Below are 18432 nucleotides of genomic sequence, written 5' to 3' on the forward strand. Positions count from 1 at the left end.
GGGCAAGCAGGGCCAGCGTGGTGTCCCATGTGCTGGTACTGAGCAGGGTTGGCATGGCATTCCCTAAGTCCCTGCTCTGGTGTTGCATCCACCGTGTCCACAGTGCCACGTGGGACCAGGATGTGTTTACCTGTGCCATGAAGGGCTGGCGTGGTGTCCCCCATGCCCCCAGTGCCGTCGTTGCTGAGGGACTGTGCAGGGCAAGAAGAACCTTCAGCTCAGAGCCCACTTCATCCCGACCCACTCCAGCTGCTGCTGCTGCCGTGGCCTCTTGGGGCAGCGTGTGGGGATGGGGACAACGCCTGCTCTATGCCCACACACCCCTCTCGGGTCCCTGCTGCCCTGGGCACACAGCTGGCGTTGCTGTGGCAACAACCAGAGGTGCCGGAGTGCCACCACCTTCTCCTGCATCCCTGTCCTTCCCAGTGCTCTGCTGCATGTCCCACTGCTGAGCCCTCTGGATACCAGGCCACGGGGGCCAGCAGTGCTCCCTGTGCCAGGATCACAGGTTAGGGACAAGGGACACTCAGTGGGGCTGAGCCTGGTGTTGGGGTTGGATGCTCACCCCATTCCCTTGCTGAGCTGCCCACATCCAGCTCTGCTGGATGCCAGTGCCAGGCTCATCTGGGGCCATTTCCCCAGACTCTCCCGTGTGGCAGCGGGTGCCACACGTGCAGTGGTGGGCGCTGCGCTCCCAGCCTGGGGTGCACAAGTACCTCTGGCCACAGCGGTGGGGCTGGAGCAGTGCATGGAGTGGGAGAGCACCGAGCAGGGCTGTCCCCACGCCGTGCTGTCCCCACGTCCCCTCCAAGTTCCGGTCCCACGCCTGCCTGCGGCGCTCCCCGCGCTGCGCGGCACCAGCAAGATTTGTAACTTAGCTCTGTTATCTGGATAATATCCTATTCATGTGGGGTTTAATAAATGAGATTTTAAAAATCCTTGCGTGAATTAGCGCGGGTTGCTATGGTGACATGGGGCCCGGTTTGGTGCGAGTGCGGGTTTGGGGGCCCGGGCCGGCTGCAGCGCGCACCGCGCCTGCTTCCCGGCCATCCATAATTGATGAGGTTGTCTGAAAGTTGCGCAAATCAGATGCAGGGATTTGGCAGCAAACTGTTTCCCTCCCTGTCCCCTCCTTCTCGGTGCTACCTCGAAGAAATGTGGTGACTTGGCGTTTTCCCCTTGGCTCCAGCGCCGCGGGATGGGATGGGAGCAGGAGGTGTCTCTAGGAGCACCATGCCCACTGTGCCATCCCTATCCTGGGCATCTGGAGCTTTGGGCAGTGGGAGATGAGCCGTGCCGTGCCATGCTGTGCTGTGCAGAGGATCCAGTTCCTTGCCTGTGGAATTTTGGAGTGGCTCCTTCCATTGGCTCCCTGTGAGGCCAGTGCTGCCAGTGGCTCCTCTACGTTGGAAATGGCTCCTGTGTGGTGCTCCCTGTGCCGAGTGTGGGACCTCGAGCCAAGGGTTGGATCCTTCACTCCAGTTTCTCCTCCAGCCAGGCTGGGGGACTCTGTAAAGCCTTTCCACACATGGTAGCTTCGAGTGGCCAAGGAGATGTCCCAGCACATGGCCCTGCAGTGCCAGGACAAGGGTCCAGCTTGGCAGGAACTGGCCATGTGGGTGGAATCCAGGGCTGTGTCCTGTGGGGCTGTGCTGCCCACCCCATGCCTGGTCCTCAGTGCCATCCTGGTCCCCCAGGTTGCCATCAGGACTCGTGTCCTGGTATGCTGTTGGAGCTCTGAGTGCCTCACTCAGGTTAACCACGCTACCTGGCTGGCATCAGGAGCTGGGCACGGAGCTCTGCACCCCCTGCACACCCTGTGCCATGTCAGGGTAGCCCTGGGTAACCCAGCCCAGCCTGGCCCCGCTGCCCGGGGTGCTGGTGCTGAGGCCTGGGCAGCTCTCACTGTGCCCCCACTGCGGGCAGGAGAGCCCCATTCCTGCACTGCCACTTGTGCAGGGCTCTGCATCCTGCCCTGCATGTCACTGGCACCTCAGGGCTTGTCCCATCAGTCTTGGCCCTGCTGCCATGTGCAGGGAGCAGGTCCTGCCCTGCCCAGAAAGGCACCTCAAAGCTCAGGGTCCTGCTGTCCCCAGGGAGCCATCCTGGGACGTGAGTGGAGTTGCACTGGAGTTGCTCCAGGATTTGGGGACAGTGGGAAGCAGAGCCAGAGCACCTGGGGACATGGACTTTGGGCAGGGCCTCACCAGCTGCCTCCTGCCCTCCGGTGAGTCCTCCTGCACAGAGGCCAGTTAATTCTGGGTTTTCTTGCCTGCATTTGATTGCATTCATAATCTGCTCTGATAACAGTATTTAATAAAACCGGGCTAATATGGCGCAGTTAGGAAATGTCTTTGACATTTTACAATTCAATTTCCATGCAGTAAAAGGCAGGGCAGATGCAAATCCAATTGTGGTGCAGTGCCCGGGGCACACGTGGCCGGCAGCCACCGGAGCTGCCCGGTTCCCCCGACCCTCTGGGAAAGCAGGAAAACTTCCCTGGGAGGCAGCCACCCCTGATGGCTCCTGCTGCTGCTCCCTGGGTACAGGCACTGAGCAGAACCTCCTTTCTGACAGAGAAACCCAGGCAGAGACGAGCAGATGACGCTCACTGGAGTGCTGGAGCCCCTGGGTGCTGCTGGCCTCTGGAGCCGTCGGTGCTGGGCAGGACATCTGGAATGGGGGGAAGTGGCCGTAGGGCCAGATCCTGTGGCAACTTGGCCAAAGATGTGCTGGGCCCTGGTGCATCCCCCATCCCGCGGCCAGGCACTGCTCCCACGCCTCTCCCGATCCCCTTGGCAGGGATGAAGGGGCGGGATGCCAAGGGGGCGGGCTGGGACACGCGGCTGATGCCAGCAAGGGGAGATGCCGGTTCATCCCAGGCGTGTCCCAGGCACGGCCGTGCTCCCAGCACTGCTGACAGGCAGGTTCCTGTCAGGGCCCAGCAGCTCCGGCTGCTGCCCGACTCATCCACGTGTCAGCGGGTCCCTCATAAACTTCTTGGGGTTTGCAGCCCGCGGGTGAAGCCTCGCTCCCAGCAGGACTTGGCAGGCGGGTGTGGGCTGCTGTGTGCCAAGTTTCCTCCCAGAGGGGCACGATTGCTCAGCCTGGGGTGGATTCTCATTATTTTACATTTCTTGCCTCTCTGGATGGGTCGAGTTGTGCGTGCAAAGCCTCCGATGCCCCCTGCCCCCAGCACAGCCCCCGTGTCCAGACTGGCCGCAGGGTCCGTGCCCACCGGGGGCTGTTGGCCTCTGCCATCGAGGAGCAGCAGGGCTGTGGGCCCGCGGCTCCGTTCCCAGCTCCCTCACTGGCCTGGATTTCCTCTCAGCAGTCCCAAATTCACCTGGCTTGACACCAAGCAGCCCTTTGGCAGCCCCTCGTGGGGCTCTCCCACAGCTCTGGCTGTTTGCTGCACGAGGATCTCGCTGCCCCAGTGCTGGGGGGTGACACTGTGGGGGACGTGGAAGGGCCAGGCTGCACCCAAGGGTGCTGGCACTGAGCAGGTCTGAGTGCTGTGCGTGCCCTGGGCTTCTCTCCACAGCCATCCCAGTCACTGCCAGCCCATCGTGGTTTCCAGTAGCCAGGCTGGCGTCTGGCTCCTCTCCTTCTCTCTGCACTGTGTTTAACCCTTCTTTCCCCTTCCCAGCTGCTGGGAATGGCTGTGATCAATCCCCTGCTCATCTCGCTGTGCCCAGGTGCCCCAGGCCCCTTCCCACTCCCCACGTGCAGCAGCAGTGCCTGGGGATGGCAGCTCTGTGGTGCTGTGCCAGGGCCTGGGTGGGCCCCCAAGCAGTGCTGGGTGCTCAGTGCACACATTCCTGGGCTCATGGCAGGTGGCAGCTGTGGCAGTGCTGGTGGGGTGAGCGCTGGAGGGGAGCACCCAGCTCTTGGGTGATACCTGAGGTTGTTTCCCACAGCACTGTCTGTCCTGGTGCTGCTGCTGGGTGCTGGGTGCTGGGAATGGTGCTCAGCACTGTTGGGAGAACAAATTTGCTGATATTTAATGACTGATGCTGATCCTGCTGGGCCAGGCTCCCATGGGTGAGGGAGAGATGCTGGGAAGCAAAACTCAGGAGTGCCTGCATGGACATTGATGTTCTCTTGCTGCTTTGTGTCCTGTCCCTGGCCAAGTGTGCTGCAAGGGTGAGCCATGCCCAGCAGGTCACCAAGCCAGTGTGATGTCACTTCTGCCCTGGCTCACCATCCTGTCCCACATCTGGGGCACGTGGGACTTGCCTCACTGGCTCTCCTCTTCCCAGAGGGACGGGGCCAGCGCAGCCCACCTGGCACAGGAGCGATGCCACCCGTGGGCTGGCTCACTGTGCCGGGCTGAGAGGGATCTTTAAGCTCTAATGAAATGTTAATAGTATTTTCCAACTCAATACGGGAGTAGAAAATGAGGTGTTTAATGCCGGGCTCTGCAGCGACAGGAGCAATCAGCCTGAGAAATGGGAAGCTGGGATGCAGAGCTGGGCTCGGCTCGTCCTGACAGCCCCGTGCTGCCGGGACTGCTCCGGTGATGGATGGGCACCGGTGCTGGCACGAGCCATCCAGTGGGGCAGCACGATACTGGGAGGGCATGGGAGAGAGTCTGGCTGGCAGTGCCAGCTCTGCCCGGCTCTCCTTGGGTGTCCCCACCAAGGTCACTGCCGGCCGCCCGGAGAGCGCCGAGCAGATGGAGGTGTCTGCGGGGCTGGGGTGCCCCGGGGCACAGCAGGATGAAGGGACCCCAGCGCTGTGCCCTGCCAGAGTCTGTGTCAGCTGGAGATGGTGCCCAAGCAGCCACCACAGGCTCAGCTTTTTGGAGCTCGGGTGGCTGCGTGCTCCGCCCGCGTGTGCCCCTCCGCATCCCTGTGCATCCATCCCTGTGCATCCATCCCTGTGCATCCATCCCTGTGCATCCATCCCCGTACACTCGCGTGCATCCGTGCCCGTGCCTCAGCCTCTGTTCATCCGTGTGCTGCGTGCCTCTGTGCATCCATGTGAAGGCGTGTGCCCCGTGTGCCCCGTGCCCCGTGCCCCGTGTGCCCCGTGCCCCGTGTGCCCCGTGTGCCCCGTGTCCCGTGTGCCCCTGGCCTCTTCGCTGCCCACGCCGGCTCTGCCTCCTGCCCGTGGGGCCGGGCCCTGGGCACGGCCGGCTCGTGGCAGCAGCAGCCGCTGATCCCTTCCAGATGTGGCTGCCGGAGCCGCCTCCTCGAGAGGCCCCGCGGGTTCCCGGCCCGCGGCCGCGGGAGCCGCTGGAGCAGAGACAAAGCAGCGGCTGCCGGGTCCTGCATTGCAGCTGGGCTGTTTACGGCAGGCGCGCTCCTCGCAGCCCTGCAGCTCCGCAGCAGCCCCGCTCCCCGGGTGCGCTCAGCGCCTGCCTGAGCCTCGCTCCTGTTCGGCCCTGCACCGCCCCTGCCAGTCCCCTCCCTGTGGCCACCGTGCTGGGGACACTGGGGACATTGGGGACACTGGGATGGGTCCTGCAAGCCCTGTGCTTCCCCTGCAGCGCTGCCAGCCCGCCAGAGCAAGCTCCCTGTGCTCCCTGCGCTCCTGGATGATGCACGGCATCGCCTGGCTGCACATCCCCGCTGCCCACCCATCCTGGCGGTCACTGGCACACGGCTGAGCTGCCAGGCCCTGTGCCCGCAGAGCTGCCCATACCTGTGCCCATCCTGCCCCTCCATTCCCGCCGGGAATGCAGCCGGGAAGCAGAAGGTGGGCACGGTGCAGCGGCCATGGATGAGGACAAACGATGGCTCTGAAGGAATCACGTTAAAACAGAGCCCGGAGCCGGTTTTGCCGCGCTTGGCTGGGAGCTCAGAGCCGGCGCTGCAGCAGCGCCCGGTGCCTCTGATGGATCTGGGCCTCCTGCACACAGATGTGCACACGTGTGCATTCAGGGCACGCCAGGAGCTGATCTGGGCCTCCTGCACACAGATGTGCACACATGTGCACACACTCAGGGCACACCAGGAGCTCCCACCACTTCCCACTGCTGCTGCACCTCGCCGGGTTCATTGCAGGCCGGTGATCACCGCCCTGTCTTGGTTAATGATGCTTTAAGGTGCACAAAGCTCCTGGTCCCGCCCTGCAGCCAACGTGGACAGGGCCCATCCTCCCAGGGATCCCTGGCCCCGCAGAGGGGGTGAGGAAGGGGAGGAGCTGGGGAGGATGAGGATGAGGATGAGGATGGGGCAGGGTAGGATGCTCTCAGCCCCAGGGTGGAGGTGAGCAGTGTGTGTGTCTACCTCTCTCTGCTCCCGTGTCCCAAGGAGGTGCCGTGCCAGCCGTGCTGGGATGGATGGACGGGCAGACACAGGTGACAGTGGCCCTGAGCAGCCACATCTCCGTCCCTGCCATGCCAGCCTCGCTGTGCCAGCAGCGGCTCCTTCCAGCCAGAGTGATTACTGAAAATTACCTGTTTGCCACAGGCTGGCAATTAGGGCTCCCTGTAAGCGACACCAACATTCATTTCCGCCAAGACGAGTGTGGGTGTGCGGCTGGCACCGGGCACGGCGGGCGGCTGCGACGCTCGGTGCTGGTCCCACGGAGCTGAGCACACCTCGTGTCCCACCTGAGGGGCAGAGGCAGCACATCCCTGCACTGCACAAGCTCCTGCCCATCCCTGATGCCACTTCTCCGCATTCCTGGGTGCTCTGGACCAGGGAGCCCTGAGTGGCATTGGGGAATTGAGGGGCTGGGACTGTCCCAAAGGGATCTGGCTGATGCAGCGTGGCTTGGTCTGGCTCCAAAGGTCAGGTGAGGATATGACTTGGGCGTACAGGGAGTGGGGATCTCCGCAGCAGCTGCTGGTGGGTGCTGGGTCCCCTGGACAGCTCCAGCCCTGGTGAGTTGGCTCAGCCCTGGGTACACCCGTGTCCCCTGTCCTCACCTGCCCCAGCAGCCCACAGGGTCAGCCCCGCGCCATCCCACGGGACTGAAAAGTTTCCTTTTTGTAAAAATAAAAGCATCACAGTGGAGTCCCTGCTGCCTCTTGAAAGCTGCATTTAAGCTGCTTCCTGCAGCCCCAGGGGACAGCGCTGCGTGGTGACTCAGGCTGCCAGAGCCCAGCCAGCCTCCAGTGCGGATTTCACCACTCCCTGGAGATGGATCTGCCAGGGATGGGCATCTGGAGCACCTGTACGTGTGCTGGGTACATGGGTGGCAACCCCCAAAAGTGCCTTGGGATTTGGGGAATGGCTGGTGATGGGCAGCGGGGTACACGGCTGTGGGTGTGATGGACAATAGTGAAGGGCAGTGGATATCCAGCTGTGCTGGACACTGGGAGATCCAGCTGTGGTGAGAGATGTATGTCCAGCTGCGACGGGCAGTGGATATCCAGCTGTGATGGGACACTGGGGTGTCCAGCTGTGGTGGGCAGTAGTTACCCAGCTGTGCTGTGCACTGCTCTGCAACGGCTCCATCCCATCCCAGCCACCTCTTAGCCCCAGGCAATCCCTTTCCCTGTACAACGAGCTTCCCGGTGCATTATTTATACAGTCCAGATCGATCGGAAGATGATAACGGCTTCATTAGCATCTGAACATCGCGCCGGCCTCAGCGCCTGACACGACCTTGGCTGCAGGAGTACAAGCTTTTCCCTGTCAGGACCAGCTCCCCGATGTCACTGTCATCACCAGACCCAGCCAGGGCTGCTGTGGCTGCCTCAGTAGGGTCCCCACATGCCACCGTGGGGACCCCATCCTCGCAGCCAGCAATGAGACGCCCCCATGCCAGGGCTCCTCGTGCAGTGCCCGTTGTTTTCGTGGCGCTCGTTAGCAGGGATATAATTAAGAGCAGCTATTTTGGATGCTTCCTTTATCCGGCAGCTCCCAGCAATGCCGCTGCAGGATCCTCCTCCCCGTCTCTGAAATAGGCGCTTGTCTTGAATGTCTTCCCTGTGGATATTCGCTGCTTGTGGGGTCGTGTTGTGTTTGGGGGGGGCACACGCAGACATCCGACTGCCCACGTGAGCTGGGGAGTGGGGAAGCATCAGGGATGGGGCTGGAGGGGAGTGGGATCACTGCAGAGGGGTGATGGAAGGGATGGAGAGGAGGATTTTTTTGGGGGGGGGGGTTCTCCTGGCTCATCCACTGCCGCCATGCTGGGGAGGGGGCAGCAATGCTTTCCCCTCATTAAGGAGATGTTGATTTAGCGGAGGCTGGAGCCATCTGCTTGGAGCAGCCGCCTGCTCCCTGCTGGGAGGGGAGCTGGGTGAGGATGTGCTTCGTCAGCGGGGGCTTGGCCAGGAGCCCCCACGCCCCGGCCGGGCATCGATTGCTGCTGGCGCTGCGCTGGCTGCAGACGCAGGGGCTGGTGCAGGAGCACGTGAGGGGGTGCTGGGAAGGGAGAGGAGCCCCCTGAGGAGTCCCACCATGTGGGGCTGTGGCTTTGGACACGTGTACGGGGAAGATATGGGGTAGCCGGGCATGGGGGTTTGACTGCAACGTGCATTGGGGTGCCCAGAGCTGTGCTTGGCCACTGGGGTCTCGTCATGGCCATGGGATGTATGCCATGGGCACAGGCCTGGAGCAGTGATGGGCACAGTGGTCACCCCACGGCACGTACTGGGATTCCTGTTTGGGCATAGGGGTCTCCACGTGGCCGTGCATGGCAGTGCCCAGAGCTGTGTTTGGGCACGGGGGTCTCCTCATGGCGTGCCCAAAGCAGCTGCCAGGCACAGTGCCAGGAGGTGACGCACGGCTGGACCCTGGGGTCGGGCAGAGCGGGGTCCCCATGCCCAGGCCCTGCACGTGCCAGTGGCTCGTGTGTCCCAGCTCCACGGTGCCCGCCGGGGCCGTGGCTGCTGCGGGGCCAGCGCGTGGCGGGGCCGGCGAGGAGCTCGCTGCACACAGAGCGCCAGGCTCAACCCAAGCGTGCATTCAGCTCCTGCAATCGCCGTGTTTAAGTGAAGGCATCTCTGGAGCAGTGGCAGGGCCGCTCCCCGCGGCGGTGTTTACTCTGGCAGACGCTGTTCATGGCTGGTGTCGATGGCAGACGCTGCAGCTCCCCGTGCACACCACAGCCGCGGGTGGCAGCCTGAAACGGTGGTGCCAGGTCCTATGTGTGCCCTCCTTTCCTGGGGCTGGCATCGTAGTCCTGCCCCAGCATGTTTGTGGGGTGCAAAGTGCTCTGAGAGCCGTGGAGAGCTGGGCCATGAGATACCAGGGGACAACCATCACCTGAGCAGCCCATGGGGAGCCAAGAGGGGACATTGGGGCGTCCCAAGGATGGTGGTGGGGCTCAGGTTGTCTGAACAAGGACCTGCCATACCTCCAACAGCACCTTCCTGATGGCATCTCATTCTGAATGGAGAGGACGGTGACTGCAGGTGCTTGGTGGTCCCTGCCACCCCTCCAGTGATCCCAGCAGAGAGGACAGTCGGGAACACACTGGGTACCCCCTGGCAGCATGGCCATGAAGAAGCTCTGCTCTCCTTCCCACCGTGCCCATGTCCTTTTGTAGCCGATATCTTTAATTGGAAGCACTCAGATCCCTTCTCTCTCCCTCATTAGTAGAAGCGTTTTCCTTGTACTTCCCAGCCATTAATGAGCTCTCCTGGCTCTTGTTGCCCCCAGACAGGCTGCAAATCCCGCTGTGGACCTGGTGACCAGGGCACCCATCCTTCTCTCCTGCTCTGGGAACTGGGGTTATTCTGAGACCCCAGCTGGGCTCCATGCTCCAGCAGCCTTCGGCGTGCTGACGGCCACTTCCAGAGCTTTAAGGAAAGTCAAACCACTGCATGGCTGGAAGTCACTGACTAAGCACTTGGCACAGGCAGTGATGGAAGTGCTAAACAGATTTTGGCAGCCGCAGCCTCTCCTGCAGGTGCAGGGAGGAAAAATTTGCCGCTATGGTGTCTTGGGTGTGCTGGGTGGTTTGGTGATGCTGAGGGTGACACGTGCCTGGGGATCACCAACAGCATCACCACTGCACCCTGATTCCCGGGCATTGCCCCATCCCAGCGAGGGGCTGGGATCAAGCCATGGGAAAGGCTAGGCACTGCAGACCTGCTGACAACGTCTGTCCATCTGCAAGGACCCATCAGCCGGAGCGGGGCCCGTCTCGGGGCCGGAGATTGCAGCCAGAGCCGGGCACGGTGCCGCTCCTGCGCCCACCGGCTCCTTTTGTCCCCTGGCCCTTTGCATCCCTGGGGGCAGCTCGGCCCCTTCTCCTGGGAGCTGGTTCTTGGCGCGGGGCGGCAGCGGAAGCGGCGCTGGGCTCCTCTCCACCAGAGCTGAATGGAACCTTTGTTGGGGACGCTGGCGGCAGCACGGGGCTGGCGGGGACTGGGTCAGTGCCGGTGTCACAGGGGCTCTGCCCACCAGAAATGTCCAGTTCTTCCCCGGGGAAATGGGGATGTTACGGCAGGGATGGGATCTGGGGGTTTCTGTGGTGTTCCTGTCCCTCCTTACACCCTGGGGACCCCACGGTATCCCCATCCCTCCCCGGGCACCCCGCAGTGCCTGTTCTCATCCCACATTTGGGAGGAGAGCCTGGGGACCTGGTGGCTGCAGGGTGGCTGACAGAACCTGTCCTCTGCAGTTCTCACCTGTCACACGGGGCTGTGTCAGCATTAGCAAATGTCCTGCAGCTCAGACAGTCGGGCAGCCCTGGAGTGCAGGAGGGAGACAGCACTGGGTGCCAGAGCCTCTGTCCTGGCCACTCCTGGCCCATCAGTGCTGCCTGGTCTGGGCAGGGCTGGCTCAGCCTGGCACCACTCCCCAGGCTTGAGGGTCAGGGCTGGACACAGCCGCCCTTCCTGCTGTTCCTGCGCTGTGGCACAGCCCTTGTGTCCAATAATTCAATAAACGCAGGGACACTGACAAGGGGACATGGTAGAGAGGGAGAGAGCAAGGTCAAGGCACACACGAGTGTCTCTCTGGCCTCACATTCCCCTTTCCTGCCTGAAGTAGCCCCTTCCAGCCAGCTTCTCCCAACAAGAGCTTGTCCCTGGCTTTGAGTGACATTGCCCATTCTCCCTGCCAGGCCATGAAGCCTTTAGGTCCTCTCCCAAGGACTCAGAGCTGTGCTGGAGCTGTGCTCGCTGTGTTGGGCTCAGGGGTTGCTGTGTGGGTCCCCACCCAGGGCTCTGCCCACCCTTCTGGGTGCTGCTCCCACCCTCCTCTTCCTCCTCCTCCTGCTCCAGCTCCTACTGTGGGAAGAGCAGCTCACTGGAAAGCTTGAGTGGCATTTTTCGGGTAAATCTTATGTAAATCTGGCTCCATCCTTCCTCGTGCTGCTAATTGGATTGCCCTGGCGCGGTTTAATTTCCCAGAAGCGTGGGGAGGGCAGGGCTGGGGGTGCAGGGGAACGTGCTGAGCTCTGCCCAGCAGGGGCTCCAAGGGGCTGTTCCGGAGCCAGGGGGGAACCCCAGGCAAACCAGGGGAGAATGGGCAGAACCTGGTGCCAGGAGGAGCCCCTGGAGCTCTGCCACCTTCAGCAGGGACCCCCACCCTGAGCCTCCTGCCTGCAGGTTCAGGCAGTCTCACCTGTGGAGCTGCAGAGAGTCCCAGCCTTGGTGGGTAGGGAAACCTGGAGCTGCCACCACGTCACCTCCCTGGTGTGCCCCGTGTCCCTGCCCCAGCCACCTCCTCTAACACCCTGTCCCCTTTCCTCCTTTCCAGAGCTCCTTGGATCAGCAAAGAAAGTCAATGTCAACTTCCAGGACACTGATGGGTGAGTGGGAGCCCGGGCGTGGGTGCTGTGGGGTGTGTGCCATGGGTGCTGTGAGCAGGGGGTGCACATGCTGTGTGTCTGTGTGGGAATGCCAGCCCCAGTGCCAGGGCTCTGGCTCCCCATCAGCCCAGGTGGCTGAGCCCTGCCCGCATCCAGAGGTGGTGCTGGCCTGGAGCAGCCATGAGCAGCAGAGGCAGGGCTGTGCCCCACATCTCAGCACACTTTTCCCAGCCCTGTGGGGCTCTGCAGGAGCTGTGCAGGGATCAGCGCTGTGGGGTGCCGGCTGGGAGAGCCGTGACCCCGCCAGGCACTTCCAAGAGCGGAAAGGGGCCGCAGATCACCCCTGCTAATCACACTAATGAGGCTGCAGGGGGCTGCTCTGGGAGTGCTCCTTGTGGGGCTGCCCCCAGCTCCCCCCACCCCGTGATCCTGCTTTGAGCAGGGCACCAGCACGATGCCACTTGTTCGCCGGGGATGGCTCTGCTGTGGCCAGGGAAATGCCAGACAGAGCAGCACTTGGTCACGAATGGGAGGCCATGCCCTGGGGACAGATGGCCACAGCAGCTCGGGTGACTCCTCATCCTTGTCACCAGGGTGGGGGCATTGGGCATCTCCTGGTACCTGCCAGCTCATCACTGTGCAAGGGGGCATCATCCCAGGGGTCACCTGTGCAGAACCAGCAGGTCACAGGAGAGCTGAACATCACAGCAGGGCAGGGCCCTGCTCGTATCCTGTTTCTGGAAGGCTCAGGGGCTGTAGAAACAAAAAGGGGAGCAGCCTCCAGCCTCCAGCCCTGCTCCTGGAAAGGATCCCCTGGAAGGCAGTCCAAGGCTGCAGCCAGAGTGTGCTCTGCTCTGTGAGAGCTCAGCCAGCCCCGTGCCTCAGTTTCCCCATCCCTGCCGTGCTGGCACGTTCCTGGCTGGGGACGCTGTGGCCGAGCACCGTGCTGGTGCCCCCACGCTGGCCCTGGGGCCAGTGCCCTGCTCATGGCCAAGGTGCCTGGCTGGGCCATGAGGTGCCCGAGGGAAGGCCCCGAGGCAGCCCTGGGGAAGGCAGGCTGCGATTTGCACCATCTTGAGCGGATTTGAGCGGGGCGCTGGAGCGGAAAATGTTGACATTTCCCAGGCAGACGTTGGGGATCGGGCTCCTGTGGCGGCTGTCTGCTCACATCGCCACTCCCCGCCGGGGATCAGGGCACAGCTCCGGGGGATGCGGGGGCTGGAGACTGCTCCCCATGGGGACATGTCCCCCACCAGCCCATCGGGGACAGGGGGATTGTTACCCCATACCTGCCCCACGGGGACAGGGGGATTGTTACCCCACACCTGCCCCTCGAGCAGCCACAGAGGCCAGCGTGTCCTGGGGGCTCCACAGCTGGTTCCCATGCTCTGGTGACACCGGGGTGGCCCCGGGGATGGGTTGGGGACGCTGTGCATGGCCAGGGCCCGGAGCAGCAGTGCAATGGGTGCCAGCGCAGTCGCACGGAGGATGCCACTGCCTGGAGCACAAGTAGGTCAGCTCCTGGCCTGCTTCCCAGGCGGGAGCCTCCAGCTCCAGGAGCTGTGAGAGCAGAGTGGGTGTGGGGCCGGGGGCTTTCCCCACCCCACAGCCAGGCCCAGCACTGTGCGAGGGCAGCGTTGCCATCTGTGCTCATGGCTGCGCTGCTGGGGCCAGGCTGGGGGAAGTGGGTCAGTGGGGAGGGGGCTCCCTGGCACTCCCATCCTCAGTAGGACACCCCTGTGCCTGCCCTGCCCACCACCTCCACACCAGTGGGGTCTCAGCATTTACATTCTTGCCCCAAAAGCCAGCAGAGGGATGTTGGGGGTGGCTTTCCTGGGGACACGCACATGTGGAGGGCAGAGAGGTGCCCTGGGGTGCTGCAGAGGTGCATGGTGATTGAGGCCGTGGTGCTGGGCAGGGGGTGCCAGGGCTGTGGAGGGGTCAAGCCTGTGGCCCCTGACACCACCCTGGTCCCCAGGTTCTCGGCTCTGCACCATGCGGCTCTTAACGGCAACACAGAGCTCATCTCGCTGCTGCTGGAGGCACAGGCTGCCGTGGACATCAAGGACAACAAAGGCGAGTCCCCAGGCGGCTCCTGGCCGTGGCCCCCTGCCCTGTGCCCCCCTGCAGGCACACAGAAGGCTCATGGCTTCTTGTCCCTGCAGGCATGAGGCCCCTGCACTACGCAGCCTGGCAGGGCAAGAAGGAGCCCATGAAAATGGTGCTGAAGGCAGGTTCCTCTGTGAACATCCCTTCGGATGAGGGCCAGATCCCCCTGCACCTGGCGGCACAGCACGGGCACTACGACGTGGTACGGAGATAGGCACGGGGCTGGCGAGGGGGAGGTGCCACCCCTCCACCCCTGCCCTCACCGGGTCGGGGTCTTGCTTGTCCCCAGTCCGAGATGCTCCTGCAGCACCAGTCCAACCCCTGCATCATGGACAACTCGGGGAAGACGCCCCTGGACCTGGCGTGCGAGTTCGGCCGGGTCGGGGTAAGTTCTTGCAGGGCTGCGTGTCCCCAGAGGAGCACTGGGAGGGGACGGGGACGCTGTGAGGTGCCCGGGGGTGCTGGAGCAGCTGGAGGGGCACAGGGATGGCCAGCACTGGGGATGTGCAGTGCCACCACTGCTGGCAGGAGGGGAGGAGGGGGCCGGGGAGCCGCCCTTGCAGCCCTGCTCCGTCTGTGTTTGCTGAGCCAGGTGGTCCAACTGCTCCTGAACAGCAACATGTGCGCGGCACTGCTGGAGCCCAAACCGGGGGACACCACCGACCCCAACGGCACCAGCCCCCTGCACCTCGCCGCCAAGAACGGCCACATCGACATCATCCGGTGGGTGCCGCGGGCAGGGGTGGCACTGCCGGTGCCCCTCCGTGCCCTGCTGACCCCACTGTCCCCCCGGCCAGGCTCCTGCTGCAGGCTGGCATCGACATCAACCGGCAGACCAAGGCGGGCACGGCGCTGCACGAGGCCGCTCTCTGCGGCAAAACCGACGTGGTGCGGCTGCTGCTGGATGTAAGGGCCCCCCTGGGCACCCCCAGATGCTCCCAGGCACCCCCAACCCAGCCAGGGGCTGTGGGCAGGGGTGACCCCACAGCTGGGGGCTCAGAGCAGCTTGTGCAGCTCTGGCAGGGAGCGGAGCTGAGGGTGCTGGAGGGGGATACACCGGGGGGTGAGGGTCACAAGGGGGGTACACACGAAGGTCTGAGAGCTGTGCCCTCCAGCTGCTGGTCTCCTGGTGGTCTAGGGAGTCCCAGGGGTGGCAGGATGGGGACCAGCCTCCTCCCAATCCCTCTCGGTGCCATTGCAGAGCGGGATCAACGCCCACGTCAGGAACACCTACAACCAGACGGCTCTGGACATCGTCAACCAGTTCACCACCAGCCAGGCCAGCAAGGAGATCAAGCAGATGCTGCGGGGTAGGGGGTTGGAGGGCACAGAGTGGCCGTGCTGGCACGAGGGACGCCGGGCTGGGGGTGCCAACCCCCGTGGGGTGAGCGGTTGGTGACGCTCCCGTTCTGTCCCCAGACGCTTCTGCAGCTCTGCAGGTCCGGGCAGTCAAGGACTATTGCAACAACTACGACCTAACGAGCCTCAACGTGAAAGCCGGGGATGTCATCACCGTGAGTGTGGCCGGGGGGGCCGGGGACAGCCCGGTGTCACTGCTGGCCCCTGGCCCAGCCCCTGAGCCAGCCCCTCCTGCAGGTGCTGGAGCAGCACGCGGACGGGCGATGGAAGGGCTGCATCCACGACAACCGCACCGGCAACGACCGCGTGGGCTACTTCCCCTCCAGCCTCGTGGAGGCCATAAGCAAACGAACAGGCAAATAATCCCCCCCTACACCCCCAGCCCTGGGGAGCCCCGGCTCGGTTTGGGGTGTCTGGGGTCAAAGCAGTGAAGACGAACCAGGGTGATGCCCCTCATGCATGTGGGGTCGGTGTCCCCGCCGTGTGCATGGGGACGGTGCCTGCAAATGTGTGGGGTCAGCGTCCTCGTTGTGCCTGTGGGGCCGGCGTTCCCATCGAGCGTGCAGGGTCTGTGTTCCCGTTGTGTTTGTGGGGTCGGTGCCCATGTGGTGCCTTGGGGGTGTTCAAGGGTCAGCTCTGGCTGCCCTTGGGTTGGGGGAGGCGTTTGAGGTGCCTGGAGGTGGGTGCATGAGGAGACCCAAGGGTGTCACTGCAGTTTGGGGGGACGGGCACAGCAGTGGGGTTGCAGGAGCTGGTGCTCAGGGTCTGTGCAGGGGCTGGGCACCAGTGCCAGGGAGCTGATGCTGCCACACAGAGACCATCTTTGCAGCCAGGGGCCATCTCAGGGATTGGCCCCTGCTCCCCTGTCCTGTGGCTGCCTGTCCCCATCTCCATTCCCATCGTCATCCCTTTGGGCTCCTGGTGGGGTGTGCAGCCCTGGGTTGTGCCCTCTGCCAGGAGTGTCCCCATGGGGCTGGTGCCTCTGCAGGCAGCATTGAAACATCAACCATCTCGTGCCACCCCTGGGAGTGGGACCTGGGGCAGCCACACCATGGGGACATGGGCAGGGAACGGTGGCACTTGAACAATACCCAAGGGAGTGGCAGCACAGGTGGCTGCCAGGCAATCCACAGCGACCCTGGAGGCGCTGGGTGCTGGACAGGCAGGGACAGAGCCACCCTCCGGGTGTGGGTCGTGTGCCAGTACCAGAGATGCCATCCACGGCTCCTGGGCTGTGCTCTGTGGCTCCTGGGGTGTGCTCTGTGGCTCCTGGGCTGTGCCCTGTGGCTCCTGGGCTGCAGCTGGCCCACGGCCGTGTTAGCCAGGCTGTGGGGCTCTGTAGCCACTCCACTGGCTGCGGTGGGGCAGCAGCGTGGGGTGCAGGCTCTGTGCCGTGGCTCAGCCAGCTGGACACGGGGGTGCCGGTGCTGCAGCCCCAGCCCAGCCCTGCCTGCAGCCCCACTTCCCTGGGATGGCTCTGGGGGAGCAGGACCCCGCAGCCTGGCTGGGACACGCCCATGACCCGTGGGGCTGTCGCAGTGTCCGTGTCAGATCCGTGGGATGTGTCCGTGTGTCCGTACCCTGCGCCGGGCTGTGTGTGCTGAGCTCCTGCTGCTGCTCCTCGCCTCGGCTCTGCATCGGTTGGGTCTCGGTTCTGGCTCCTCCACATCCCTTTGGTCGCTTTTTTTATTTGCTCCTTTGTTCCCCTTTCTTTTCTTTTATTTTCTTTCCTTTATTTTTTTCTTTTTTTCCTTTTTTTTTTTTTTTTTTTTTTTTTTTTTTTTAGCGGCGCTGAGCGTGTCTCTATTATTTTGATTCTTTTCATTTTGTCTCTTGTTATGTTTTATTATCAGGTTCATGGGAGACTGTAACAATCCCCCAACACTTCCAAAAGATCCCGCTCCCGGCTTACGGGGCTGCTGTGCTAAACGGTGACGCCTCGTCCCATCCGTTCCATTCCCTGCCTCCACCTCCACCTCCACCACCACATTCCCATCAGACTCTTTTCAGTTCCTTTGGCTATCACAGGCTCTCCCCTAGCAGTGCCGACGAGCCGCGTTACGGACAAGGTAGTTCACCGCTCGCTTCGTGCTCTCCATGGATTTTCCTTTCTTTTCCTTTCAAGAGTGTGTCGTTTTCTCTCTGCTCGGCCTCTCCCCCTCGCCGGGGGGCTGCAGGGGGCGTGTGTGTGTGTGCATGCAGCGTGTGCATGCGCCTGCATGCGTGCAGTGAGGGGCGCACGGGTGGCACACTCGTGCCATCGCTGTCCCCGCACACCCGCTCCAGCGCTGCTGTGTGCCCATGGCACAGCCCACCCTCCCCACCCCGCTGTCCCTGCACTCCTGGCTGGGTGTGTGGGCACCCCCAAAGCACTCACGGCCCTGTGCCGGGGCAGGGAAGGCAGCACGGTGCCACAGCTCTGTGCCACAGGCACAGGGACCCTCTGCCAGGCACAGCCTCCCTGCAGGGCCCAGCTCTGAGCAGGTCACACGGAGCTGGAAGGGGCTGCGGCACTGGGAGCTTTCCCAGGGGATGCTCTCGGGGCTGGCTCGGCGCAGGCTGAGGCCATCTGAACCCTGGGGACTGTCCAGGACACAGGCAGGGGATGGATGCTGCAGGTCTGTGCGTCGAGGGCACCCAGGGGGATTGCAGGGATGCAGTCCTCGATGCCTGGGGCCAGGGCTCTTTGCACATGCCCTGGTGGCAGCGGCTAAGGAGGTTGTGCTGGGGAGCACTGGGTGGCCGTGCTGGCACTGGGGACAAGGGAGCATTTCTTTTTCCCCAGGGCTTTCTCTCCTGGAGGGGTCACACGGAGCTGCACAAGCCCAGGCTCCTCTTGGTGTGACCAACCATGGCATGTGCAGCTCAGAGATGTCCCAGCCTGATTTGGTGGGGTCGTTTGTCCCCTGCTGTGCTCCTTCAGTGGCTTTATCACCTTGTACCACCTGTCCCCTGCTATATCTGGTGATGTTGGAGTGAGGAGCTCCATGAGCAGAACTGGCCTGGTTGGCAGTGAGGTGACAATGTCCCACAGCTAGTGGCAGGGTGGCAGTGCCCTGTGGCTGGCAGTGAGGTGGTGACACCCCATGGCTGGTGGCAGGGTGGCAGTGCCCTGTGGCTGGCAGGACAGTGAGCCATGGTGGGGCCGTGGCAGCACTGGCCTTGTAGAGCTGTTGTCCATCTCACCTGATGCTGTTTGTCCCCCTGGGCTCAGAGCTGGGTGTCCCTGGAGCAAATGGGACCTGGCAGAGGTGGCGAGCACAGTGAGCTGGTGAGGAGCCATGCCCAGGGGTGACC

The 18432-nt window shown here is 63.2% G+C and overlaps 1 protein-coding gene across 2 annotated transcripts in view; it reads left to right on the plus strand.

Moving 5' to 3' along the window:
* The window catches only part of CASKIN1 (CASK interacting protein 1), a 29054-nt gene that overhangs the window by 1309 nt on the left and 9313 nt on the right, over positions 1 to 18432 (plus strand). Inside the window, exons 2-11 of one of the 2 annotated variants that reach the window (XM_088174183.1) lie at positions 11616 to 11667; positions 13646 to 13743; positions 13833 to 13978; positions 14066 to 14161; positions 14369 to 14499; positions 14574 to 14682; positions 14978 to 15086; positions 15196 to 15290; positions 15373 to 15490; positions 16989 to 17204. In XM_088174183.1, coding sequence (XP_088030309.1) covers positions 11616 to 11667; positions 13646 to 13743; positions 13833 to 13978; positions 14066 to 14161; positions 14369 to 14499; positions 14574 to 14682; positions 14978 to 15086; positions 15196 to 15290; positions 15373 to 15490; positions 16989 to 17204 — 1170 coding nt within the window. The remainder of the gene's footprint in view (positions 1 to 11615; positions 11668 to 13645; positions 13744 to 13832; positions 13979 to 14065; positions 14162 to 14368; positions 14500 to 14573; positions 14683 to 14977; positions 15087 to 15195; positions 15291 to 15372; positions 15491 to 16988; positions 17205 to 18432) is intronic. The other variant, XM_088174184.1, reaches the window with a different exon arrangement.

Source organism: Sturnus vulgaris, chromosome 16 (assembly GCF_052056855.1).
Source record: "Sturnus vulgaris isolate bStuVul1 chromosome 16, bStuVul1.hap1, whole genome shotgun sequence".
Lineage (NCBI taxonomy): Eukaryota > Metazoa > Chordata > Aves > Passeriformes > Sturnidae > Sturnus > Sturnus vulgaris.